Source organism: Papio anubis, chromosome 7 (assembly GCF_008728515.1).
Source record: "Papio anubis isolate 15944 chromosome 7, Panubis1.0, whole genome shotgun sequence".
Taxonomy (NCBI): Eukaryota; Metazoa; Chordata; class Mammalia; order Primates; family Cercopithecidae; genus Papio; species Papio anubis.
This window is the reverse complement of record NC_044982.1, coordinates 115,622,463-115,649,849: the sequence shown is the minus strand read 5'-3', so window position 1 is coordinate 115,649,849 and position 27,387 is coordinate 115,622,463. Positions and strand designations below refer to the sequence as shown.

General features: G+C 40.8%; 1 protein-coding gene across 3 annotated transcripts in view; it reads left to right on the top strand.

Annotated features, from left to right (window-relative positions):
* The first annotated feature begins 2,671 nt into the window (after positions 1 to 2,671).
* REC114 (REC114 meiotic recombination protein) overlaps positions 2,672 to 27,387 on the top strand; it is a 119,606-nt gene continuing 94,890 nt past the window's right edge. For 2 of the 3 annotated variants that reach the window (XM_021940699.2, XM_021940698.2), the window contains exon 1: positions 2,678 to 2,860. In XM_021940699.2, coding sequence (XP_021796391.2) covers positions 2,702 to 2,860 — 159 coding nt within the window. In that variant the 5' untranslated portion in view covers positions 2,678 to 2,701. Of the gene's footprint in view, positions 2,861 to 27,387 lie in introns of all 3 variants that reach the window. The other variant, XM_003901164.4, reaches the window with a different exon arrangement.

Sequence of the window (27,387 nt, the reverse complement as noted above, 5' to 3'; positions counted from 1 at the left end):
GCACCATCTGCTCCTGCGAAGGGTGTCTGACAGCAGCAGCAACCCTGGACCTGGAAGGTGAGTACCTCTGAGACCCAATGTCAGGCTCCCATTCCCATCCTCCCTGTCTGTAGGGAGTCCACAGAAAGTCACTTTAACCCTGGAAATAGAAAGCACCAACATATGTACCACTTTGTAATTTACCAAGTGTTTTCCCACATATGTTCTTATTTTATCTTCTCGATGACCCTGTAAAGTAGTTGTTTAATAACACTATTTTACAGAGAGGTTAACTGACTTCAACAAGGTCACACAGCTGGGAACTGACAAACCTGGGATTCAAACCAAGTTTTTAACCATTTATTCCTACATTAAATGCAGTATTGCTGTGTCATTTATGGACCTTCAGAAGCTATTTCTGAAACCCCACCCCTTTGGTAAGCTTTACTAGACTGCTGGAAAGATAAGTAGTGGACCCCTCTTGCCTTTAATCCAATGTATCCCATATGCTTCCGAGATATTAACCTACCTGGACCACTACTAGGATGGAGTCATTCTCCTATGCAAATTTTTCATATTCCTCATCACCTACCAAGTAAAATTCACATTCCTTAGCTGCTGTTCAATACTCTTTTGTCCCAGCTCACCTCTGTAGCCTCATTTTCCTTAAAAAACAACTTTGCATTCTAGCTAGTTATGTCATTATCCTCATTTCCACAACTTTACTCCTCAACTTCTCCTTCACATGGAACAACAGTTCCTGCCATCTTCCCTTGGGAAATTTTTCTCACCCTTCAAGTCCTAACTCGAATACCACTGCCACTCCCTATTCGGAAGATTTTTACTTCATTTGAACCCTGAGAGCACATGGTTTGTACCTTTCCGGTGGCATTAACTGTCAGGTGTCATGGGTATATTTGCACCTTGTTTGTCTTCCTTATTAGATCCTGTGGTCCCAGAAGGTTAGATACATGGCTTATCCGTTTCTGTAGCCGCTATGGTGACTAGCATAGCTGTTTGCACACTGTAGATATTTAATTGATGCTTTGTAGAGTGAATAAATTACCACCTATCCAACCATTGTCTATGAATTGAATATCCTTTGGTATACATAGCTTTAAACATTGTTTGTGTTTTAATTCTATTTTATCTATTTGGTTAGCATAGTCTCTACCCTCTGTATACTTTGCTTCTAACTTGACATAGATTGCATGAATATCTAAATTCTTTGCAAATGAGGTGGACACATGGATATTGTGGAATCCACAGCTCTACTCTGGCTCTGTCGTTCACTGATTGTGTAACCTTGGACAAACCACATCTACTCTCTAGATTATTTTGTTTTATGAGACAGAGTCTTACTCTGCAGCCCAAGCTGGAGTGCAGTGTGACAATCTCGGCTCACTACAACCTCCGCCTCTGGGGCTCAAGCAATTCTTGTGCCTCAGCCTACCGAGTAGCTGGAGTTACAAGCGTGCGCCACCACGCCTGGCTAAGTTTTTGTATTTTAGTAGAGACGGGGTTCACCATGTTGCCCAGGGTGGTCTCGAACTCCTGAGCTCAGGCAATCCGCCCGCCTCGGCGTCCCAAAGTGCTGGGATTACAGGGGTGAGCCACTGTGCCGGGTCACTGGACCTTATTTTGCCTCCATCTATTAGATAGGGGTAATAATCCCCATTTTGCTTCTTTAATTCACCACAAGGTTGTTGGGAGGATAAAGGAAATAACAGATGTGTAAGTGCTTTGCCGCCTATAAATCACCCAGAAATGTCATTTCATTGCATCTGCTGTTGGATGTAGGCACATCTTTTGCTGCTGGTAGCCCCCACCCATCTGCTCCTCTCTTTCGGTGAAAAATTGACTGTCGGGTGGCAGGGAACGTCGAGGAGCGGCAGGTTGGATGATGAGGAAGTAACCGGGTCTCCTGAATGGCGTGTGGAACTGGCGCTTTGTTGTGGTGGGTGTGAGGTGAAGTGGGGACACTGTCTTCTGAAAGGCCGCTCTGAGGAAGGGAAACGCGTGTGTCCAGGCAGCCTCAACTACCAGCCTAGTCCCAGTGTGTAGGTTACAGGGAGTCAGCCAGTTTGGGGAACTTCTCAGACTCAGAGCTGCAGAAGTTGACATGGGCTGCCCGAGGGAAGGTGTGGGCCCGAATGCTGTGCAAGCGCGACTTCAACTTCCACTAATAAGAGTCACGACAGCCCTACAATGTAGAAGTGACGGCCGGGCGCGGTGGCTCAAGCCTGTAATCCCAGCACTTTGGGAGGCCGAGAGGGGCGGATCACGAGGTCAGGAGATCAAGACCATCCTGGCGAACACGGTGAAACCCCGTCTCTACTAAAAAAAATACAAAAAACTAGCCGGGCGAGGTGGCGGGCGCCTGTAGTCCCAGCTACTCAGGAGGCTGAGGCAGGAGAATGGCGTAAACCCGGGAGGCGGAGCTTGTAGTGAGCTGAGATCGCGCCACTCACTCCAGCCTGGGCGACAGAGCGAGACTCCGTCTCAAAAAAAAAAAAAAAAAAAAAAAAAAGAAGTGACCATCTCGGTGCCCAAGGTCAAGAGAGACCCCCCTAGGCCCGGAAATGCCCTAGGCTGGAATCTTCGGAGCCTGCCAATTGGCTTCCATTGAACGGGAGGGTGGGCCTTGGGGCGTTCTGCTTACTGATTGGTTGGATACCAGATTGGCAGGTCCCCGCCGGCTGTGCGTGTGGTGAGGGCGGACATGGCGGAGGCAGGAAAAGTACCCTTGAGCCTCGGGCTTACCGGAGAAGAAGCGACAGAGTGGCCTCTGCAGCGGTACGCCCGCTGCATACCCTCAAACACCAGAGACCCACCTGGGCCACGCCAGGAAGCTGGGACAGCCCCTTGCCCCACATGGAAGGTGAGGCCCAAAGGCGGGAATATTCCTGAGGCGCCCACAGCCCTGAGGAGGGGAGGCTCTACATATATACGGGGCCAGTGCCCTGAAGCGATGCCGAAGGGACACCAAGCGACTGCCAGGCATGTTGGGGAATGGCCAGGCCGACAACTAAGATAGAAAATACATACATAGCAGTAGGAGACATGGTTGGAACCTTTACAGTCTCAAAATAATTATGCAAGGGAGTAGTAAACATTCATATATTCATGTGTATTTATTGAGCGTCAAGTATGTGCTAGACTCTATTCGGGGTGCTAGGGATGGAGCAGTGAGCAAGATATAAACGCTCCCCACCCTTATTGATACACTATTTATCCAAATAACTAATTACAGAAGGGACAACTGAGTCATCCCGTAACCAAGCACTCACACAGGTCTAGATTTGAATCCTCGCGTTGCCAGTGAATTTGTGACCTTGCTTTAGTTACTTAACCTCTCTATGCCTTATTCACTTTGTCTTAAAATAGAGATAATATAATAGTACAGGCCCTCAGAAATACTGGTGTTCAGTTCCAGATCATCACAATAAAGCAAGTTACGAACTTTCTGGCTTCTCAGTGCATATAAAACCTATGTTTGCACTATACTGTAGTCTATTAACTTGTCTAAAAGAATTATGTCTAAAAGGAAAATGTATATACCTTGATTCGAGAATACTTTATTGCTAAAAAATGTTAACACTCACCTGAGCCTTCAGCAGGTCAGTCTTTTTGCCGCTGGAGGGTCTTGCTTCATGCTGGTGGCTGCTGACTGATCAGAGTGGTGATTTCCCAAGGTTGGGGTTGCTGTGGCAATTTCTTAAAATAAGACAACAATTCAGTTCGTCACATGGATTGCCTCTTCCTTTCAGGAAAGATTGCTCTGTAGCATGCAATGCTGTTTAATGGCATTTTTACCCACAGTAGAACTTCTTTCAAAATTGGAGTTAATCCTCTCAAATTTTGCTGCTGCTTTATCAACTAAGTTTATGTGATATTCTAAATACTTTGCTGTCATTTCAGCAATGTTCACACCATCTTCACAATGAGTAGATTCCATCTTAGGAAACCACTTTCTTTGCTCATCCATAAAAAGCAACTCCTCATCTCTTCAAGTTTTATCATAAGATTATAGCAATTCAGTCCCATCTTCAGGCTTCACTTCCAATTCTAGTTCTCTTGCTCTTTCTACACATCTGCAGTTCCTGCCTCCGCTGAAATCTTGAACCCCTCAAAAGTCATGCGTGAGGGCTGGAATCAACTTCTTCCAAATTCCTGTTAATGTTGATATGTTGACCTCCTCCCATGAATCACAAATGTTCTTAATGGTATCTAGAATGGTGAATCCTTTTCAGATGTTTTCAATTAACTGCCCAGATCCATCAGAGGAATCACTAGCTATAGAAGCTATAGCCTTATAAAATGTATTTCTTAAATAATAAGACTTAAAAGCTGACAGTTACTCCTTGATCATGGGTTGCAGAATGAATGTTGTGTTAGCAGGCATGAAAACAACATTCATCTCTTTGTACATCTTTATCCAAGCTCTTGGGTGACCAGGTGCCTTGTTAATGAACAGTAATATTTTGACAGGAATCTTTTTTTCTGAGCAGTTGGTCTCAACAGTGGGCTTAAAATATTCAGTAAACCATGCTATAAACAATTGTGCTATCATCCAGACTTTGTTGTTCTATTTATAGAGCACAGGCAGAGTAGATTTAGCACAGTTCCTAAGGGCCCTAGGACTTTCAGAATGGTAAATGAGCATTGGCTTCAATTTAGAGTCTCCAGTGGGATTAGCCCCTAATGCAAGAGTCAGCCTGCCCTTTGAAACTTTGAAGCCAGTCATTGACTTCTCCTCTTTAGCTATGAACATCCTAGATGGCCTCTTCTTCTAAGAGAAGGCTGTTTTGAATATGTTAAAAAATCAGATCAGGCTTTGGCTTAAGGGAATGTTGTGACTGGTTTGATCTTCTATGCAGACCATTACAACTTTTTCCATTTCAGAAATAAGGCTGTTCCACTTACGATTCCTGTGTTCACTGGAATAGCATTTTTAATTTCCTTTAAGAACTTTTCCTTTGCATTTACAACCTGGCTAACTGGCATAAGAGGTCTAGCTTTTGACTTATCTTGGCTTTCAACATACCTTCCTTGCTAAGCTTAATCATTTCTAGCTTTTGATTTAAAATGAGTGATGTGTGATTTTTCCTTTCACCTTAACACTTTGAGGCCATTGTAGGGTTATTAATTGACTGGATTTCAATATTGTTACGTCTCAGAATAGTGAGGACCAGGGAGAGGGAGAGATACAGAGCAAAGGCTGGTGGATAGAGCAGTTGGAATATACATATCATTTATTGATTAAGTTCACTATCTTCTATGGGCATGGTTTGTGGCACTCCAGAACAACTGCAATAGTAACATCAGTACAATAGTAACAATGGTGATCACAGATCACCATCAGATATAATAATAATGAAAAAGCTTGAAATATTGTGAAAATTACCAAAATATGATACAGAGACATGAAGTGAACACATGCTGTTAGAAAAATGGCACTGAGAGACTTGATTGATGTGGGGTTGTCACAAACCTTCAATTTGTAAAAAATGTAATATCTGTGAAGTGCAATAAAGCAAAGTACAGTAAAGGGAAGTGTGCCTGTACCTACTTCATAGGATTATTTTGAGCATTGAATAAGCTAATACGTATCAATCACCTAAAATAGTGCCTAGTATGTGTTAAGTCACATAGGGGTTTGCTATTATTATTATTTTGTTCTAGTGGTATGTTTTAACACCATGGGTTGCCAGTCATTCAGTTCCCTTTTGTCTGGTTTGACTACTGGATGCGGAATCTGGGATTTTGGATTATACACATACATGTATGTCACATGTGTGCACACATGCATACATGTTTGTGTATTTTGGGCAGCAGTAGGTAGGAGAAGAATTAAAGAGAATAAAGGTCTAGGTAGCTGGGCATGATGGCTCAGGCCTGTAATCCAGGCACTTTGGGAGGCTGAGGTGGGTGGATCACCTGAGGTCAGGAGTTTGAGACCGGCCTGGCCAACATGGCAAAACCCCGCCTCTACTAAAAATGCAAAAATTACCCAGGTGTAGTGGTTGGTGCTTGCCTGTAGTCCCAGCTACTCAGGAGGCTGAGGCGGGGAATCACTTGAACCTGGGAGGTGGAGGTTGCAGTGAGCTGAGATCGTGGCACTGCACTGCAACCTGAGTGACAGAGCAAGACTGTCTCAAAAATAAATAAATAAATAAAATAAAATAAAATAAAATAAAAATCCCACAACCTGTACAGAGGCCACAACATACCTGAAAAACCTCTGCATGTGTAATGTATAGTGAGAAGGCTAACAAATCTGGTGCTTAGAGAATAAGGGAAATGGTAGCTTGAGATAAGCCTGTCTGAAGAGGTAGGCAGGTGCCTTGTGAACATTATTATAAATCCAGTGGGAAGCCACCGAAGAGTTTTGGGCAGAGGCATTTTCGTCTTTGAAAGATCACTCTGGTTGTGGTGTGAAGATGGAATTGGAGGGGAATATGAGTGGATTCAGAAAGATCATATAGAATGCTATTGCAGTGTTATAGGCAAGAGATGATGATGGCTTAGACTAAGGGCATGGCAGTAGAGATAGGAATATTAGGAATATATTTTGGAGACCAAAATGAAAAGGCTTGGTACTTGATTGTATATGAGTGGCAAGAGTAAAGGACTTCTGGGTTTCTAGCAGAAGCAACTGAGTAGATGGTTGGAGAATGGGAAACACTGGAGGAGGAACAGTGAGGGAAGAATAATCCAAGATTTCAGTTTTGGATGTATTGAATTTGATAAGATTGTGAAGCATCCAAGTGGAGATATTGGATAGATAGTTGGGTATATTGGCCTAGACTCAGAAGGAAGATCTGGGCTGGAAATGTAAAGGTGCAAGTCATCAGCATAAAAGTGATATTTATAGTCATGGGATTAGGTGAGATTCGGGACCAAGCTTAAAGGTAATCCAACATTTGTAAGTTGGGTAGAGGGGACAGAGCCCCAGAGAAGATTGACAAGAGGCCTGGCACAGTGGCTCATCCCTGTAATCCCAGCGCTTTGGGAGGCCAAGATGGGTGGATCACTTGAGGTCAGGAGGTCAGATCAGCCTGGCCAACATGGTGAAACCCGAGGTTACTTGGGAGGCTGAGGCAGGAGAATCCCTTGAACCCAGGAGACAGAGGTTGCAGTGAGCCAAGATTGTGCCACTGCACTCCAGCCTGGGCAACAGAGTGAGACTCCATCTCAAAATAAATAAATAAATAAATAAATAAATAGGAAAACACAATAACAAGATGGCTGAATAGGAGGAACAGCTCCAATCTGCAGCTCCCAGCAAGATCAACTCAGAAGGCGGGTGATTTCTGCATTTCCAACTGAGGTACCTGGTTTATCTCATTGGGACTGGTTGGACAGGGGGTGCAGCCCATGGAGGGCGAGCCAAAGCAGGGTAGGGCATCGCCTTACCTGGGAAGCACACGGGTTCTGGGTATCTCCCTCCCACAGCCAAGGGAAGCTGTGAGAGACTGTACTGGGAGGAATGGTGCACTCTGGCCCAGATACTGCACTTTTCCCATGGTCTTCGCAACCAACAGATGAGAAGATTCCCTCTGGCGCCTACCCCACCAAGGGCCCTGAGTTTCAAGCACAAAACTGGGTGGCCGTTTGGACAGACACCGAGTTAGCTGCAGGAGTGGTTTGGTTTTTTTTTGTTTTTTTGTTTGTTTTTTTTTTTCCATACGCTAGTGGCACTTGGAAAGCCAGTGAGACAGAACTGTTCACTCCCCTGGAAAGGGGGCTTAAGCCAGGGAGCCAAGGGGTCTGGCTCAGTGGGTCCCACCCCCATGGAGCCAGCAAGCTAAGATCCACTGGCTTGAAATTCTCACTGCTAGCACAGCAGTCTGAGGTTGACCTGGGATGCTCCATCTTGGTGGAGGGAGGGGTGTCTGCCATTGCTGAAGCTTGAGTAGGCGATTTTACCCTCACAGTGTAAACAAAGCCACCAGGAAGTTTGAACTGGGTGGAGCCCACGACAGCTCAGCAAGGCTGCTGCAGCCAGACTGTCTCTCTAGATTCCTCCTCTCTGGGCAGGACATCTCTGAAAAAAAGGCAGCAGCCCAGTCAAGGACTTATAAATAAAACCCCCATCTCCCTGGGACAGAGCACCTGGGGGAAGGAAGGGGTGGCTGTGGGCGCAGCTTCAGCAGACTTAAACGTCCCTGCCTGACAGCTCTGAAGAGAGCAGTAGATCTCCTAGCACAGTGTTTGAGCTCTGATAAGGGACAGACTGCCTCCTAAAGTGGGCCCCTGACCCTTGTGTCTCCTACTGGGAGACACCTCCCAGTAGGGGCCATCAGATACCTCATACAGGAGAGCTCTGGCTGCCATCTGGCGGGTGCCCCTCTGGGATGAAGCTTACAGAGGAAGGAACAGGCAGCAGCCTGTTCTGCAGCCTCCGCTGGTGATACCTAGGCAAACAGGGTCTGGAGTGGACCTCCAGCAGACCTGCAGTAGAGGGGCCTGACTGTTAGAAGGAAAACTAACAAACAGAAAGGAATAGTATCAACATCAACAAAAAGAATGTCCACTCAGAGACCTCACTCGAAGGTCACCAACATCAAAGACTGAAGGTAGATAAATCTACAAAGATGTGGAGAAACCAGCTTAAAAAGGCTGAAAATTCCAAAAACCAGAACACCTCTTCACCCCCAAAAGATCACAACAACTCTCAGCAAGGGAACAAAACTGGATGGACGATAAGTTTGACAAACTGACAGAAGCAAGCTTCAGAAGGTGGGTAATAACAAACTCCTCCGAGCTAAAGGAGCATGTTCTAAGCCAATGCAAGGAAGCTAAGAACCTTGAAAAAAGGTTAGTTGAATTGCTAACTAGAATAACCTGTTTAGAGAAGAACACAAATGACCCAATGGAGCTGAAAAACACAGCACGAGAACTTCATGAAGTATACACAAGTATCAATAGCTGAATCAATCAAGCAGAAGAAAGGATATCAGAGATTGAAGATCAACTCAAAGAAATAAAGCGAGAAGACAAAGTTAGAGAAAAAAGAGTGAAAAGAAATGAACAAAGCTTCCAAGAAATATGGGACTATGTGAGAAGACCAAATCTATGTTTGATTGGTGTACCTGAAAGTGATGGGGAGCATGGAACCAAGTTGGAAAACACTCTTCGGGATATTATCCAGGAGAACTTCCCCAACCTAGCAAGGCAGGCCAACATTCAAATTCAGGAAATACAGAGAACACCAGAAAGATACTGCTCGAGAAGAGCAACCCTAAGACATATAATCGTCAGATACACCAACGCTGAAATGAAGGAAAAAATGTTAAGGGCAGCCAGGGAGAAAGGTTGGGTTACCCACAAAGTGAAGCCCATCAGACTAACAGCAGATCTCTTGGCAGAAACCCTACAAGCCAGAAGAAAGTGAGGGCCAGTATTCAATATTCTTAAAGAAGAATTTTCAATCCAGAATTTCATATCCAGCCAAACTAAGCTTCATAAGCAAAGGAGAAATAAAATCCTTTACAGACAAGCAAATGCTAAGAGATCTTGTCACCACCAGGCCTGCCTTACAAGAGCTCCTGAAGGAAGCACTAAACATGAACCAGGACCAGCCACTGCAAAAACATACCGAATTATAAAGACCACTGATGCTATGAAGAAACTGCATCAACTAATGGGCAAAATAACTGGCTAACATCATGATGACAGGATCAAATTCACACATAACAATATTAACCTTAAATGTAAACAGGCTAACTGCCCCAATTAAAAGGCACAGATGGGCAAATTGGATAAAGAGTCAAGATCCATCAGTGTGCTGTATTCAGGAGACCCATCTCATGTGCAAAGACACACATAGGCTCAAAATAAAGGGATGGAGGAATATTCACCAAGCAAATGGAAAGAAAAAAAAAAAAGCAGGGGTTGCAATCCTAGTCTCTGATAAAACAGACTTTAAACCAGCAAAGATAAAAAGAGACAAGGGCATTACATAATGGTAAAGGGATCAATGCAACAAGAAGAGCTAACTATCCTAAATATATATGCGCCCAATACAGGAGCACCCAGATTCATAAAGCAAGTTCTTAGAGACCTACAAAGAGACTTAGACTCCCACACAATAATAGTGGAAGACTTTAACACCCCACTGTCAATAGTAGATCAATGAGACAGAAAATTAACAAGGATATCCAGGACTTGACCTCAGCTCTGGACCAAGCGGACCTAATAGACATCTACAGAACTCTCCACCCCAAATCAACAGAATATACATTCTTCTCAGCACCGCATCACACTTATTCTAAAATTCACCACATAATTGGAAGTAAAACACTCCTTAGCAAATGCAAAAGAATGGAAATCATAACAAACAGTCTCTCAGACCACAGTGCAATAAAATTAGAACTCAGGACTAAGAAACTCACTCAGAACTGCTTAACTACATGGAAATGGAACAACCTGCTCTTGAATGACTACTGGGTGAATAACAAAATGAAGGCAGAAATAAAGATATTCTTTGAAACCAATGAGAACAAAGACACAACATACCAGAATCTCTGGGACACATTTAAAGCAGTGTGTAGAGGGAAATTTATAGCACTAAATGCCCACAAGAGAAAGCAGGAAAGATCTAAAGTCAGCACCCTAACATCACAATTAAAAGAACTAGAGAAGCAAGAGCAAACAAATGCAAAAGCTAGCAGAAGACAAGAAGTAACTAAGATCAGAGCAGAACTGAAGAAGACAGAGAAACGAAAAACCCTTCAGAAAATCAGTGAATCTGGGAGCTGGTTTTTTGACAAGATCAACAAAATAGATAGACTGCTAGCCAGACTAATAAAAAAGAAAAAAGAGAAGAATTAAATAGATACAATAAAAAATGATAAAGGGGCTATCATCACTGATCCCATGGAAATGCAAACTACCATCAGAGAATACTATAAACACCTCTATGAAATAAACTATAAAATCTAGAAGAAATGGATAAATTCCTGGACACATACACCCTCCCAAGACTAAACCAGGGAGAAGTCAAATCCTTGAATAGACCAATAATAAGTTCTGAAATTGAGGCAGTAATTAAGAGCCTACCAACCAAAACAAGTCCAGGAGCAGACGGATTTACAGCTGAATTCTACCAGAGGTACAAAGAGGAGCTGGTACTATTCCTTGTGAAACGATTCCAAACAATAGAAAAAGAGGGAATCCTCCCTAACTCATTTTACAAAGCCAGCATCATCCTGATATCAAAACCTGGCAGAGACACAACAACAACAAAAAAATTTCAGGCCAATATCCCTGATGAACATTGATGCGAAAATCCTCAATAAAATGCTGGCAAACCAAATTCAGCAGCACATCGAAAAGCTTATACACCACGATCAAGTCAGCTTTATCCTTAGCATGCAAGACTGGTTCAATGTATACAAATCAATAAACGTAATCCATCACGTAAATAGAACCAATAACAAAAACCACTTGATTATCTCAATAGATGCAGAAAAGGCCTTTGACAAAATTCAGTAGCCCTTCATGCTAAAAACTCTCAATAAATTCTGTATTGAAAAAATGTATCTCAAAATAGTAAGAGCTATTTATGACAAACCCACAGCCAATATCATACTGAATGGGCAAAAACTGGAAGTGTTCCCTTTGAAAACTGGCACAAGACAAGGATGCCCTCTCTCACCACCCCTATTCAACATAGTATTGGAAGTTCTGGCCAGGGCAATCAGGCAAGAGAAAGAAATAAAGGGTATTCAAATAGGAAAAGAGGAAGTCAATTGTCTCTGTTTGCAGATAACATGATTGTATATTTAGAAAACCCCATCGTCTCAGCCCAAAATCTCCTTAAACTGATAAGCAACTTCAGCAAAGTCTCAGGATACAAAATCAATGTGCAAAAATCACAAGCATCCTTATACACCAATAACAGACAAACAGAGAGTCAAATCATGAGTGAACTCCCATTCACAATTGCTACAAAGAGAATGAAATACCTAGGAATACAACTTACAAGGGATGTGAAGGACGTCTTCAAGGAACAAATGGGAAAACATTCCATGTTCATGGATAGGCAGAATCAATATCATGAAAATGGCCATTCTGCCCAAAGTAATTTACAAATTCAGTGCTATCCCCATCAAGCTACCATTGACTTTCTTCACAGAATTGGAAAAAACTACTTTAAAGTTCATATGGAACCAAAAAAGAGCCCGCATAGACAAGACAATCCTAAGCCAAAAGAACAAAGCTGGAGGCATCATGCTACCTGACTTCAAACTATACTACAAGGCTACAGTAACCAAAACAGCATGGTACTGGTACCAAAACAGATATATAGACCAGTGGAACAGAACAGAGGCCTCAGAAATAACACCACGCATCTATAACCGTCTGATCTTTGACAAACCTGACAAAAACAAGCAATGGGGAAAGGATTCCCTATTTAATAAATGGTGTTGGGAAAACTGGCTAGCCATATGCAGAAAGCTGAAACTGGATCCTTTCCTTACATCTTATACAAAAATCAACTCAAGATGGATTAAAGACTTAAATGTAAGACCGAAAACCATGAAAACCCTAGAAGAAAACCTAGGCAATACCATTCAGGACACAGGCATGGGCAAAGACTTCATGACTAAAACACCAAAAGCAATGGCAACAAAAGCCAAAATTGACAACTGGGATCTCATTAAACTAAAGAGCTTCTGCACAGCAAAAGAAACTATCGTCAGAGTGAACAGGCAACCTATAGTATGGGGGAAAATTTTTGTAATCTATCCATCTGACAAAGGGCTAATATCCAGAATCTACAAAGAACTCAAACAAATTTACAAGAAAAAGTCAACCCCATCAAAAAGTGGACGAAGGATATGTACAGACACTTCTCAAAATAAGACATTTATGCAGCCAACAAATATATGAAAAAAGCTCATCATCACTGGTCATTAGAGAAATGCAAATCAAAAACCACAATGAGATACCATCTCATGCCAGTTAGAATGGTGATCATTAAAAAGTCAGGAAACAACAGGTGCTGGAGAGGATATGGAGAAATAGGAACGCTTTACGCTGTTGGTAGGAGTATAAATTAGTTCAACTATTGTGGAAGACAGTGCGGCAATTCCTCAAGGATCTAGAACTAGAAATACCATTTGACCCAGCAATCCCATTACTGGGCATATACCCAGTGGATTATAAATCATTCTACTCTAAAGACACATGTGCATGTATGTTTATTGCAGCACTGTTCACAATAGCAAAGACTTGGAACCAACCCAAATGCCCATCAATGATAGACTGGATAAAGAAAATGTGGCACATATATACCATGGAATACTATGCAGCCATAAAAAAGAATGAGTTCGTGTCCTATGCAGGGACATGGATGAAGCTGGAAACCATCATTCTCAGCAAACTAACACAAGAACAGAAAACCAAACACTGCATGTTCTCACTTATAAGTGGGAGTTGAACAATGAGAACACATGGACATGGGCTATGGGGCATCACACACTGGGGCCTGTAGGAGGGTTGGGGAGCTGGGGGAGGGATAGCATTAGGAGGAATACCTAATGTAGATGACAGGTTGATGGGTGCAGCAAACCACCATGGCACGTGTATACCTATGTAACAAACCTGCACATTCTGCACATGTACCCCAGAACTTAAACTATAATTTGAAAAAAGAAAACACAAAAATAAATAAAGTAAATAAATAAATAAAAGATTGACAAGGGACAGAGAGTTGAGAAGCACCCAAGAGAATGAAGGTTTATCAGTGCTAAAGAGAGTTATTTCCAGGGGAAAGAGTGATTGATTCACTTTGTTGAATGATGCTGCAAAATGAAGAAACATGATGACTAAGGGATATCCAGTTCAGCAGCATGAACGTGCTTATTGGTCTTTACCAAGAGAAATTTAAGTGGAGTGAAGGGAATGGCAGCCAGATAGGAGTAAGGTAAAGAATGACTGATAGGTGAGGAAATGGAGCCAACGTGCACAGACAGTTCTTCTGAGATGCTTGGCTGTGAATGTGATTAGAGAAAGGGCACAATGAATTATTCACCACATTCTAGAATATTAGAGCCAGGGGCACTCCTTCAAGATTGAAATCAGTATATCTAGGACCATAAAAAGTCATTAAATTCCTAGTTGTACTGTTTTGAAACCCTGTATCCTGAAAAGTGATATAGGCTGAAATACAAAATGAGGTGAAGAAAGAGTTAAATATAAGGATGACTGACCTATAATTGGATCTTATAAAAAGCTGGGAATGTTTGATGACATATTTAATTTTTGAGATTGCTCCACAGATTCCTTGATACCTTCTCATAACACTCTTTAAACCCTTTCTCCTGAGGCATCTGTGTTGGGTGCAGCTGAATAATTCTTAAGTTCTTATCCTGCAACCCAGAGGCCAGGACATTTGACCATTCTAAGGAGTTGATTGTTATTCCAGTTTTTTTACTTCTCTTTGCAAAGCTCTTCATAATTGCTTATAAGGCACAGTGCTTTTAACAGTTTTCAAATGTTTGGCATAAAGCCACAGCTACAGTGACAAGAGATGAGGTTGGCTTTTGCAGTGCTTTTGAAAACTGAACATTTGTACCTTCCTTTGAATCTGTGCGGAACCATCCTACCCGCTGTGATCAGTTTCAGCCTAGGTCTGTCATTTTTTTTTTTTTTTTTTTGAAAAAACGAAAGAGAAAACAAGATTTGTTCTATTTTATGGGCACTGGGACTATTGTGCAATAATAATAATAAAAGATGAGCCATCTAAAGAACTGTACTCTCTAAGTCTCATGTGAATTTTTTATTTTAAAAATATGTGGTACCTGCAGTAAAAAAAGAGGTTAGGTAAAGCATAAAAATATATTATTGTGGAGGATAGAGCCATTCTAGTTGTTTTTTCTTTAGGGAACTTTTGAATTCAATCTTGGTTGAACTTATTTTGAGTTCTTTGATTTTTTCTGATTATGGGAGAATCCGTTCTCCTGGTACTGTTCTCTATAGTTGTTTAATTACAGAGAAAACGTTCATCACAATGGCTTTATATGCTGAGACAAAAATGTCAACTCAAGAGAAAAAATGAATAGTACAACAAGACTACTAAGACTCCAAGTCCTAGTTGAGAGGGAAGATCAATTCTGAGACAGAAAGAATATTATATATAAAATATCTAAAATATTTTATAGAGAAATATAGTTCATTATGTATACTGATTTGATTTACTTCTTTGGATTGAATTAATCTTATTAAAAGACACTATGTAGAGATAAACACAATTTGGAAGCAAATAAACTTTGTAATACACACACACACGCACTCACGCACACACGCACACCACACACTGAAAACCCAGTGGTTTAGAGCTATGCTACCCAGACCTTAATGTGCATAGAAATCATCTGGGGATTTTGTTAAAAATGCAAATTCTGACTCAGCCAGAATAGGTCTGGTATGAGGAGTAAGATTCTAGTTCTAACAAGCTCCCGGGTGACACAGGTGCTGTTGGTTCAAGGACCACACTTTGAGAGGTAGGGGTTTAGAATATCTTGAATGAAATGATAGCCATATTGTAAAATTGATAAAATGAATGAATTTATAGAGTTATGAGGTAAGGCAATCAAATTCATAATGACTATGCAAATGTTTTATTAATAGGGTTAATATTTAAGCCATCTGTCATCATTTAAGTGGAATGAGCAAATGTTAGTTCCTTACATCTGTTGGCTCAGCCTTTCTGAAAAGATATAATAACAGATTGGTCCATTTTATGTATTTATGTCTGAATATAATTTAGTCTACTAATAAGTAGACTAATTTGAAAGGTACTGTTAATTGCAGGTTGCTGTTAAAGTTTTACCATGTTTTTCAGATTTCAAGGATTTCTCAGACATGCCCTAATTGGTTGAACCTGACAACTTCTTAGGTTTTTTTTTTTTTCGTTTCAAAGGGAAAAAATTCTTTTTTATAGGAGGAACTTAAAATAATTGCCCTACTTAGAAATTAAGAAATAGAATGTGAAGTTTGTACTTGGAATGAACTTTTAAATGTGGATTCAACGTAAGATATATTTTGGATCTTCTTAAGAGTGTTCTTTTTTCTTTTGTATTCCTAGTGCCTACATAATACCAAGTATATGATAGGTGCTTAGTAAATGTTTGAATGTATGGGTGTGGTAATTTTTCTTGTGATAATGTGATAATTATTAAATGATAGCTATTATTTATCATTTGCTTTGGTATATTTTTTATAGGAGCCCTATGAAGCGAATATTATTATACCCATTTCATAGATAAGTGAACTGAAATTCAGGTTCAGTGGCTTTCCCAGGAACACAAAGTTGAAAAGAAAGAATTTAGACCCTCCTTTTCTTGTCTCTAAAGTCTGTGCTTCTAAGCTCTATGCTGTTTGCCTTAAAAGTATTAATATTTTATATGGAGTGCAGCAATTCAATTATGTGGATGAAGAATTTTGAGATCAACACACAGGATAAAAAATGACAAAAATAACAGTTTTTTATTTGTTTTAAAGGAAAATTTAAAACAGTAAAATAGTTCTTCGTATGCTTGATTATTTTTTATTGCAGGCCTAATGTTGTGAATTTTACTTTGTTGGGTACAGGGTATTTTTGTATTTCTGTGTTTCTGAGCTTTTCTTTTTTTTTTTTTTTTTTCCAGATAAGTTATTTGGAAACAGTTTGATCCTTTCGAGTCTTGCTTTTAAGCTTTGTCAGCTGGGACCAGAGTAGGTGGGACTAGGGCTAATTTTTCCCACTTCTGAGGCAAAGCTCTTCAGAGTATTTTACTCAATGTAAATTGTTTTCTGTACTAAGAACAGGCACTATTCCCTGTCCTGTGTGAGCTCTGGGGATTATTCCCTTAAATTCTTTCAGGTGGTCCTTTCCCTGCCCTCTAGCAGTTTCCTTACACACACACACACACACACACACACACACACACACACACACACACACAGACACATATATATTTCTTGATGAGTACTCAGCTGAAGCAGAGGAGGAGGTTCTGCAAGTGTCTGGAGTTCTCCCTTTTGTACAGGTCTCTCTTCTCTGGTGTTTTGTCCTGGAAACTCGAGCTGCACTGACCTCCTAGGACTTGAAGCTTCATCTCCTCAACTCAATGAGACCTCACCAGGCTCTGCCTGGGTTTATCATCCTTGCAATCTGACCTAGAAACTCGCTCCAAGAAGTAACCTGGGGCAGTGGTAGGGCTCACTTCCTTCATTTTCTGTAATTTCTCAGGAATTATGTCCTTTATTACCTGATACCTATTGACTTGAGAACTGTTGCTTCCTTTGATTTGTTCGGTTTTTTATTTCATTTAGGAGGTATGAAATTACCTGTTAAGGAGGTACTTGTTAATTCCTGTTGGCCAGAAGAGGAAGTCCATAGTGAGTCTTTTGATTCAGTTCCACTTTCTAGTTTTCTACTACAGGTCATCAAACAAAGCATTATTAAATTATCTGCTAGGTCTTGACATTCAGCTAGGCATTAGAGATGCTATGGAACTATGTGCTTCACTTAGTCTTAAAATATTATGTTACTTTAGTACAGGATTACAAGGATAGGTGGGGCTTGATCACTGGAGCAAGATTCCTCCTGGTGAGCAGACAACTTTCGTCAGTCTTTTGGGGTGATTTTTGAAAATGCAGCTTCATGGTTCCTGTGCAAGGCTCATTGAATCAACTTCTGGGGTGGCTCTCTAATTGATCCTTATGAGTTGTAATTGGTCTTCATGGCCCAATTCTGAAGAAAGGGCCGTGAAGAGGGGACAATTGACAAAGTGGTACTGAGACTATATGGAACTTTCAAGTTACAAAGTATTTTCATAAACCTCTTTCCATTTAATTCTCACATTAAGACTTCCTGGGTCTCATTACCATCTTATAGACAAGAAACTGAGGCCTAATTAGGGTAAATAGTTTGCCAAAGGGTAATATAGGAAGTGGAAGAACAAATTTTAAAACTCAGGTTTTCCTCAAGCTGTTGCTTCTTCTGCCATTCACTGACACTTACTGTATTAGTTCTCTTATGCAGATGTAGGAGTATCATCAAGAGTTATTATTCTTTCATGTAGCATGCTTTTTTTGAAGAGTTAACAGGTAATATTTGGTATTAAGATTAAGATAGGCTCTGAGTGACATAAAATATAACAGTGGATTAAATAAGATGAAAGTTTATGATTTTCCACATAAAAGTCCAGAGCTGGTATGGCACTATAGTGGCAGGTACTGAGGCTCCTTTGTTCTCTGCTGTGCATGGCCATGGTCTCACAGTCTGAGATAGAATCAATATCCTAGACAGCTTGTGGAGGAGGGGATAAAGAAATGGACAAAGGTGTATGCTTGCTGTCTCTTCAGAAAGTTTCCTGTAAGCCACCACGACACTTTCCTAGAACACAGTGGCCAGAACTTAGACCTGTGGCCATCCTAGCTGCACAGGCAGCTGGTATATGTGGTCTGTATTTCACAAGTTCATATGTCTAGCTAAAAGACTAAGGGTTCTATTATCCCATAAGAAGGAAAAATGGATATTAGAGGGCAACTGGCAGTCTGCCACACAGTTTTCTTCTGAATCTAGAGACTGCTAGGAAATGAAGACTTATTCTTTAAGTCCCTGGTTGGAATAACAAAAACAACTATTTAAGGCATAATTATTGTATGTTAATACCTAGAACACTGCTTGGCAGATGCCCCCAAAATATTGATTGAAGGAATGAATCAAGGCCATACAGTCTGCTAAGCATCTGATCTCACATACCATTTAATCTTTCAGATAATCCTATAAGGTAGTATTACAATTTTTATTTTACATTTTACAGATAAGGTAATTAAGTATACTTTTTTTTTTTTTTTTTTTTTGAGACAGCGTCTCACTCTGTCGCCCAGACTCTCACTCTGTCGCCCAGACAATCTCCACCTCCCATGGTCAAGCAATTATCCTGCCCCAGGCTCCTGAGTAGCTGGGATTACAGTTGCCCACCACTACTGCCCAACTAATTTTTGTATTTTTTCAGTACAGACAGTTTCACCATGTTGACCAGGCTGGTCTTGAGCTCCTGGCCTCAAATGATCCACCCACCTTGGCCTCCCAAAGTATTGGGATTACAGGTGTGAGCCATGGTTCCCGGCCCTAATTAAATGTGCTTCTAAATGGTAAAACTGGAATTTGATCCTGGCTGTAATTCTAGATATTGTCTTTTATAAAGTAGTAGTCATGAGTACTGTTCACCAAATATGCTCAGATTGTATATTCCTGGCCTCTTGAAGTTAAGTGTGTTATATGACTGGCGTTGGCCAGTGAAATGTGAGCAGAACCAAATGTCATGGGCAGAAGCTTTAAGACCCAGTGCATGATTCATCTTATTCTTTTTCTTTGCCAGTGTTACAGATATTGGCTTCCCTCTTAGCCTAAGTCCTACAGTGAAAACATAGGCGGTGTGAGGTAGAGTATGAAGATAGGTAGAATAAGAGTGGATAGGTAATGTAAATGAGAAATAAACCTTTGCTTTTGGGGGTTGTTAGTTTCTGCAGCATACTGTAAGCTACACCTAACTGATACGGAATTTTTTTTTACTTTTTGTTATGTTTAATTGAATTATGTCATGTGCATTGTAGATTGCATGGGCTTTTGAGGAAGAACCTTATAACTGATGTTCTAACATTTTTTTTTTTTCTATGACAAAATGATTAGTTGTTCCCAAGCATTAGTTTATAAATACATATTTCCAACTTGGGACCAGTCTTTGCTCTCTTTCTTCAGTAAACAAAATCTAAATTTTATTGTATGGCAGACATAGTTTTCATAGAGGCTATGGCTTGTTTATGAAACATGATTTAAGGTAGAATTTATTTGGACAAACAGCTGAAGATTCTTTTCAACCTAGCGGTTTAAGGAGTCTGAGAAGTTACAGTTTAGAATGAGGCCCAAGAGTATTAAAATTCATTCATTTTTAGGATTTATTCTCTACCCACTATGTGGCAGACAGTATGCAAGGCTCTGTTTAGAGATGGTTAAAGCATCTCTACTGAAAGAGCTAGCCAATTAAGCTCAAGTACCTGCTTATTTCAATGTAGGGTGTTTTTGACTTCACAAATGACAGCACTGTATCTGAGAAATAAAGTGTTTCCTTAACTCAAATTTGAAATATAATTTGAATAATGGAACTGTTACAAGCTTAAGTGGGTTTTGTGAATGAATAGAAGAGCATGCCTATGAAGATACCAAAGGTGAGTGTGAGAGTTGCAGAGACCTAGGATAGGTTTGATAATGGGAATTACCACTTTCTGGTATAGTTAGTGATTTTTGTCAGATTTAGTAGTCTGGGAAATGTTTAAAGGATATTTTAAACATGTTGGAGAAATGTTGTGGGAATATTTGTTATAGAAAACCAGAGTGGCCTTGACTGGTAATTTCAAAGACATAAGGAACTTATTCTTCTGTTACATGGAAAGTGTTTTGAGTAAATTTAGTCTATTTAGGGCTACTGAGAGAAGTGATCAAGTTAATTCTTGTAATTGGGTTTAAAAAGACTGGATAATTTCATAATCAATAATCTTATTCTTAGGGATATGTGGTAAAAGTAGGGGAATTATATCTCATGCTTTGATACATGAGATAATTTTTGTACATTGTAAAAGAAAAAAATTCTCCATATATATATATATGTGATTACTTTTTTTGCTGCTGGGAAGGTCTGTGTGTTATTGCTATTTTTTTTTATTGTTACAGTTAAAACTTTGTATTTCTGTGAAACACCAAAAAATGCTGAATTTTATTGTTTGGTAGTTGGTATTTGGCAGGACCACTTTTATTAGCATAATATACTCTACAAGTTTGTTGAAATAATTTGAGACTCTTGCTACCAAGAGTCAGTGGGAAGGCAGTTGATAGCCTACTTAGCAATTTTGTACATTTTTCATATTTTATACTGCATAAAATAGCAACTTGAGCAACTTTTTTATATATAAAGCTGTGACACTTTTTGAGGGGTTTTAAAAGCAGAAAACAAAACCCTTAATCTAGTACATAATTTAATTCATCACAATCTGAATAATAATACTATTTTCACCTTTCATGTAGATATAATTTAGGGTAAGTACATTTGGAATACTTTTCTGTATTTTCATATTCTTTTGACTGTTTTCTACCTCATTTTAGATTTTTCTTATAGTACTGACTTGCACAAACATATGCATGTAAATTTTGAGAAGATTCTCTTTTTAACCAATAGGTAAGCTGTGCTATTGTTATTTAACTGATGTATAAGCTTGTGATAGGGAGGTTCCAAATAAATCTGTGTGTGCTGCTGTGTTGATGGCAAAATACTGCTATAGACAGAGGTCAGGTTGATGTCAATGTTAAGCTACGTTTAGACTGGCAACTGGAATGAAGAGAAGATGTAAACTTTATGTATGTTCTCTGTGACTCCTTGACATTAATGTCTTCTGTTATGATTTGGTCATTAGAAATAACATTTTTCTTTTTCTTTTTCTTTTTTTTTTTTTTGAGACAGAGCCTCATTTTGTCTCCCAGGCTGGAGTGCAGTGGTGCAATCTTGGCTCACTGCAACCTCTGCTGCCCGAGTTCAAGCGATTCTCCTGCCTTAGCCTCCTGAGTAGCTGGGATTACAGGCGCCTGCCACTGTGCCCGGCTAATTTTTGTATTTTTTGTAGAGATGGGGTTTCACCATCTTGGCCAGGCTGGTCTTGAACTCCTGACCTTGTGATCTACCCGCCTTGGCCTCCTAAAATTCTGGGATTACAGGTGTGAGCCATTGCGCCCAGCCAATGTTTTTCTTTAAGCTTTCCATATCGTGTTAATGTGAACATCCCTGTAGCATAAAGTTATCAGTCTTTAAAGGTATTTCCCAGGGGCCAGAAATAAGCAATTTTTTTTTCTCAGATACCTGGATTATGTTAGGTGTTATGATATTGGAATGTCTCTGTAGAATTAGGACATTATATTCAAATCCTAAATACAGTATTGTTGTCCTTTGTGGTAAACTGAATGCTTTTCTTAACCTTCATTCTACCTAGTCAACAAAGAACATGGAAGCCTCTAACAATTTGTATTCTAAACCATTTCAAGCATAATCAAAGGCAGACAGAATAATATAGTGATACATGTGTGCATCATCTAGCTTTAAGAATTACCAACTCAGGCCAGGTGCGGTGGCTCACGCCTGTAATTCCAGCACTTTGGGAGGCTGAGGCAGGCGGATCATGAGGTCAGGAGATCGAGACCATCCTGGCTCACACGGTGAAACCCCGTCTCCACTAAAAATACAAAAAATTAGCTGGGCATGGTAGCAGGTGCCTGGAGTCCCAGCTACTCAGGAGGCTGAGGCAGGAGAATGGTGTGAACCCAGGAGGCAGAGCTTGCAGTGAGCCAAGATCGTGCCACTGCACTCCAGCCTGGGCAAGAGTGAGACTCTGTTTCAAAAAAAAAAAAAATTACCAACTCACAGCTAGTCTAGTTTCATCTATATCATATCCACTTCCTTCTCATCATGTTCTTTTGAAGCAAATCCCAGACATGATATCATTTTATCAGTAATTATTTCAGGTCATATCCCTAAAAGAGAAAGGACTTTACAAAAGCATAACCGAGGGTGGTTCCAAGATGGCCAAATAGGAACAGCTCCAGACTATAGCTCCCAGCGTGAGTGACGCAGAAGACGGGTGATTTCTGCATTTCCAACTGAGGTACCAAGTTCGTTTCACTGAGGCGTATTGGACAGTAGGTGCAGCCCACCGAGTGAGAGCCAAAGCAGGGTGAGGCATCGCCTCACCCGGGAAGTGCAAGGTGTCAGGGAATTCCCTTTCCTAGCCAAGGGAAACTGTGACACACAGCACCTGGAAAATCGGGTCACTCCCACCTGAATACTGTGCTTTTCCAAGGCTCTTAGCAAACGGCACACCAGGAGATTATATCCCACACCTGGCTTGGAGGGTCCCACGCCCACAGATCCTCCCTCATTGCTAGCACAGCAGTCTGAGATCTAACTGCAAGGCGGCAGTGAGGCTGGGGGAGAGGCGCCTGCCATTGCTGAAGCTTGAGTAGGTAAACACAGTGGCCGGGAAGCTCAAACTGGGTGGAGCCCACCTTAACTCAAGGAGGCCTGCCTGCCTCTGTAGATTCTAGCTCTGGGGACAGGGCATAGCCAAACAAAAGGCAGCAGAACCCTCTGCAGATTTAAATGTCCCTGTCTGATAGCTTTGAAGAGAGTAGTGGTTCTCCCAGCACAGAGTTTGATATCTCAGAACGGACAGACTGCCTGCTCAAGTCGGTCCCTGACCCCCGAGTAGCCTAACTGGGAGGCACCCCCCAGCAGGGGCATACTGACACCTCACATGGCCAGGTACCCCTCTGAGATGGAGCTTCCAAAAGAAAGATCAGGCAGCAACATTTGCTGTTCAGCAATATTCACTCTTCTGCAGCCTCCACTGCTGATACCCCGGCAAACAGGGTCTGGAGTGGACCTCCAGCAAACTCCAATAGACCTGCAGCTGAGGGTCCTGACTGTTAGAAGGAAAACTAACAAACAGAAAGGACATCCACACCAAAACCCCATCTGTACGTCACCATCATCAAAGACCAAAGGTAGATAAAACCACAAAAATGGGGAAAAAACAGAGCAGAAAAGCAGAAAATTCTAAAAATCAGAGCGCCTCTCCCCCTCCAAAGGAATGCAGTTCCTCACCAGCAACGGAACAAAGCTAGACGGAGAATGACTTTGATGAGTTGAGAGAAGAAGGCTTCAGACGATCAAACTTCTCCGAGCTAAAGGAGGAAGTTTGAACCCATTGCAAAGAAGCTAAAAACCTTGAAAAAAGATTAGATGAATGACTAACTAGAATAAGCATTGTAGAGAAGTCCTTAAATGACCTGATAGAGCTGAAAACCATGGCACGAGAACTACATGACAAATGCCCAAGCTTCAGTAACCGATTTGATCAACTGGAAGAAAGGGTATCAGTGATTGAAGATCAAATGAATGAAATGAAATGAGAAGAGAAGTTTGGAGAAAAAAGAGTAAAAAGAAATGAACGAAGAATCCAAGAAATGTGGGACTATGTGAAAAGACCAAATCTACGTCTGATTGGTGTACCTGAAAGTGACAGGGAGAATGGAACCAAGTTGGAAAACACTCTGCAGGATATTATCCAGGAGAACTTCCCCAACCTAGCAAGGCAGGCCAACATTCAAATTCAGGAAATACAGAGAGCACCACAATGATACTCCTTGAGAAGAGCAGTTCTAAGACACATAATTGTCAGATTCACCAAAGTTGAAATGAAGGAAAAAATGTTAAGGGCAGCCAGAGAGAAAGGTCGGGTTACCCACAAAGGGAAGCCCATCAGACTAACAGCAGATCTCTCAGCAGAAACTCTACAAGCCAGAAGAGAGTGGGGGTGAATATTCAACATTCTTAAAGAAAAGAATTTTCAACCCAGAATTTCATATCCAGCCAAACTAAGTTTCATAAGTGAAGGAGAAATAAAATCCTTTACAGACAAGCAAATGCTGAGAGATTTTGTCACCACCAGGCCTGCCCTACAAGAGCTCCTGCAGGAAGTACTAAACATGGAAAGGAACAACAGATACCAGCCACTGCAAAAACATGCCAAAATGTAAAGACATGTGATGCTAGGAAGAAACTGCATCAACTAATGAGCAAAATAACCAGCTAACATCATCATAACAGGATCAAGTTCACACATAACATTATTAACCTTAAATGTAAATGGGCTAAATGCTCCAATGAAAAGACACAGACTGGCAAATTGGATAAAGAGTCAAGACCCATCAGTTTGCTGTATCCAGGAGACCCATCTCATGTGCAGAGATACATATAGGCTCAAAATAAAGGGATGGAGGAAGATCTACCAAGTAAATGGAAAGCAAGGCAGGGGTTGTAATCCTAGTCTCTGATAAAACAGACTTTAAACCAACAAAGATCAAAAGAGACAAGGGCATTACATAATGGTAAAGGGATCAATTCAACAAGAGCTAACTATCCTAAATATATATGCATCCAATACAGGAGCACCCAGATTCATAAAACAAGCCCTTAGAGACTTACAAAGAGACTTAGACTCCCACACGATAATAATGGGAGACTTTAACACCCCACTGTCAACATTAGACAGATCAACAAGACAGAAAATTAACAAGGATATCCAGGAATTGAACTCAGCTCTGCACCAAGTGGACCTGATAGACATCTACAGAACTCTCCACCCCAAATCAACAGAATATACATTATTCTCAGCACCACATCACACTTATTCCAAAATTGACCACATAGTTGGAAGTAAAGCACTCCTCAGCAAATATAAAATAACAGAAATTATAACAAACTGTCTGTCAGACCACAGTGCAATCAAACTAGAACTCAGGATTAAGAAACTCACTCAAAACTGCTCAACTACATGGAAACTGAACAACCTGCTCCTGAACGACTACTGGGTATATAATGAAATGAAGGCAGAAATAAAGATGTTTTTTGAAACTAATGAGAACAAAGATACAACATACCAGAATCTCTGGGACACAATTAAAGCAGTGTGTAGAGGGAAATTTATAGCACTAAATGCCCACAAGAGAAAGCAGGAAAGATCTAAAATTGACACCCTAATATCACAATTAAAAGAACTAGAGAAGCAAGAGCAAACACACATTCAAAAGCTAGCAGAAGGCAAGAAATAACTAAGACTCAGAGCAGAACTGAAGGAGATAGAGACACAAAAAACCCTTCAAAAAATCAATGAATCCAGGAGCTGTTTTTTTGAAAATATCAACAAAATAGACCACTAGCAAGACTACTAAAGAAGAAAAGAAAGAAGAATCAAATAGACGCAATAAAAAATTATCGACAAAGGGGATATCACCACCGACCCCGCAGAAATACAAACTGCCATCAGCGAATACTATAAACACCTCTACGCAAATAAACTAGAAAACCTAGAAGAAATGGATAAATTCCTGGACACATACACCTTCCTGAGACTAAACCAGGAAGAAGGTGAATCCCTGGATAGACCAATAACAGGCTCTGAAATTGAGGCAATACTTAATAGCCTACCAACCAAAAAAAGTCCAGGACCAGACGGATTCACAGCCAGATTCTACCAGAGGTACAAGGAGGAGCTGGTACCATTCCTTCTGAAATGATTCCAATCAATAGAAAAAGAGGAAATCCTCCCTAACTCGTTTTATGAGGCCAACATCATCCTGATACCAAAGGCTGGCAGAGACACACACACACACACAAAAGAGAATTTTAGACCAATATCCCTGATGAACACCGATGCAAAAATCCTCAATAAAATACTGGCAAACCGAATCCAGCAGCACATCAGAAAGCTTATCCACCATGATCAAGTGGGCTTCATCCCTGGGATACAAGACTGGTTCAACATATGCAAATCAATAAACGTAATCCAGCATATAAACAGAACCAAAGACAAAAACCACATGATTATCTCAATAGATGCAGAAAAGGCCTTTGACAAAATTCAACAGCCCTTCATGCTAAAAGCTCTCAATAAATTTGGTATTGATGGGACATATCTCAACATAGTAAGAGCTATTTATGACAGACCCACAGCCAATATCATACTGAATGGGCAAAACCAGGAAGCATTCCCTTTGAAACCTGGCACAAGACAGGGATGCCCTCTCTCACCACTTCTGTTCAACACAGTGTTGGAAGTTCTGGCTAGGGCAATCAGGCAGGAGAAAGAAAGGGTATTCAATTAGGAAAAGAGGAAGTCAAATTGTCCCTGTTTGCAGATGACATGATTGTATATCTAGAAAACCCCATCATCTCAGCCCAAAGTCTCCTTAAGCTGATAAGCAACTTCAGCAAACTCTCAGGATACAAAATCAATGTGCAAAATTCACAATCATTCTTATACACCAATAACAGACAAACAGAGAGCCAAATCATGAGTGAACTCCCATTCACAATTGCTTCAAAGAGAACAAAATGCCTAGGAATCCAACTTACAAGGGATGTGAAGGATGTCTTCAAGGATAACTGCAAACCACTGCTCAATGATAAAAGAGGACACAAACAAATGGACGAACATTCCGTGCTCATGGATGGGAAGACTCAATATCGTGAAAATGGCCATACTGCCCAAGGTAATTCAATGCCATCCCCATCAAGCTACCAATGACTTTCTTCACAGAATTTGAAAAAACTACTTTAAAGTTCATATGGAACCAAAAAGGAGCCTACATTGCCAAGACAATACCAAGCCAAAAGAACAAAGCTGGAGGCATCACACTACCTGACTTCAAACTATACTACAAGACTACAGTAACCAAAACAGCATGGTACTGGTACCAAAACGGAGATATAGACCAGTGGAACAGAACAGAGCCCTCGG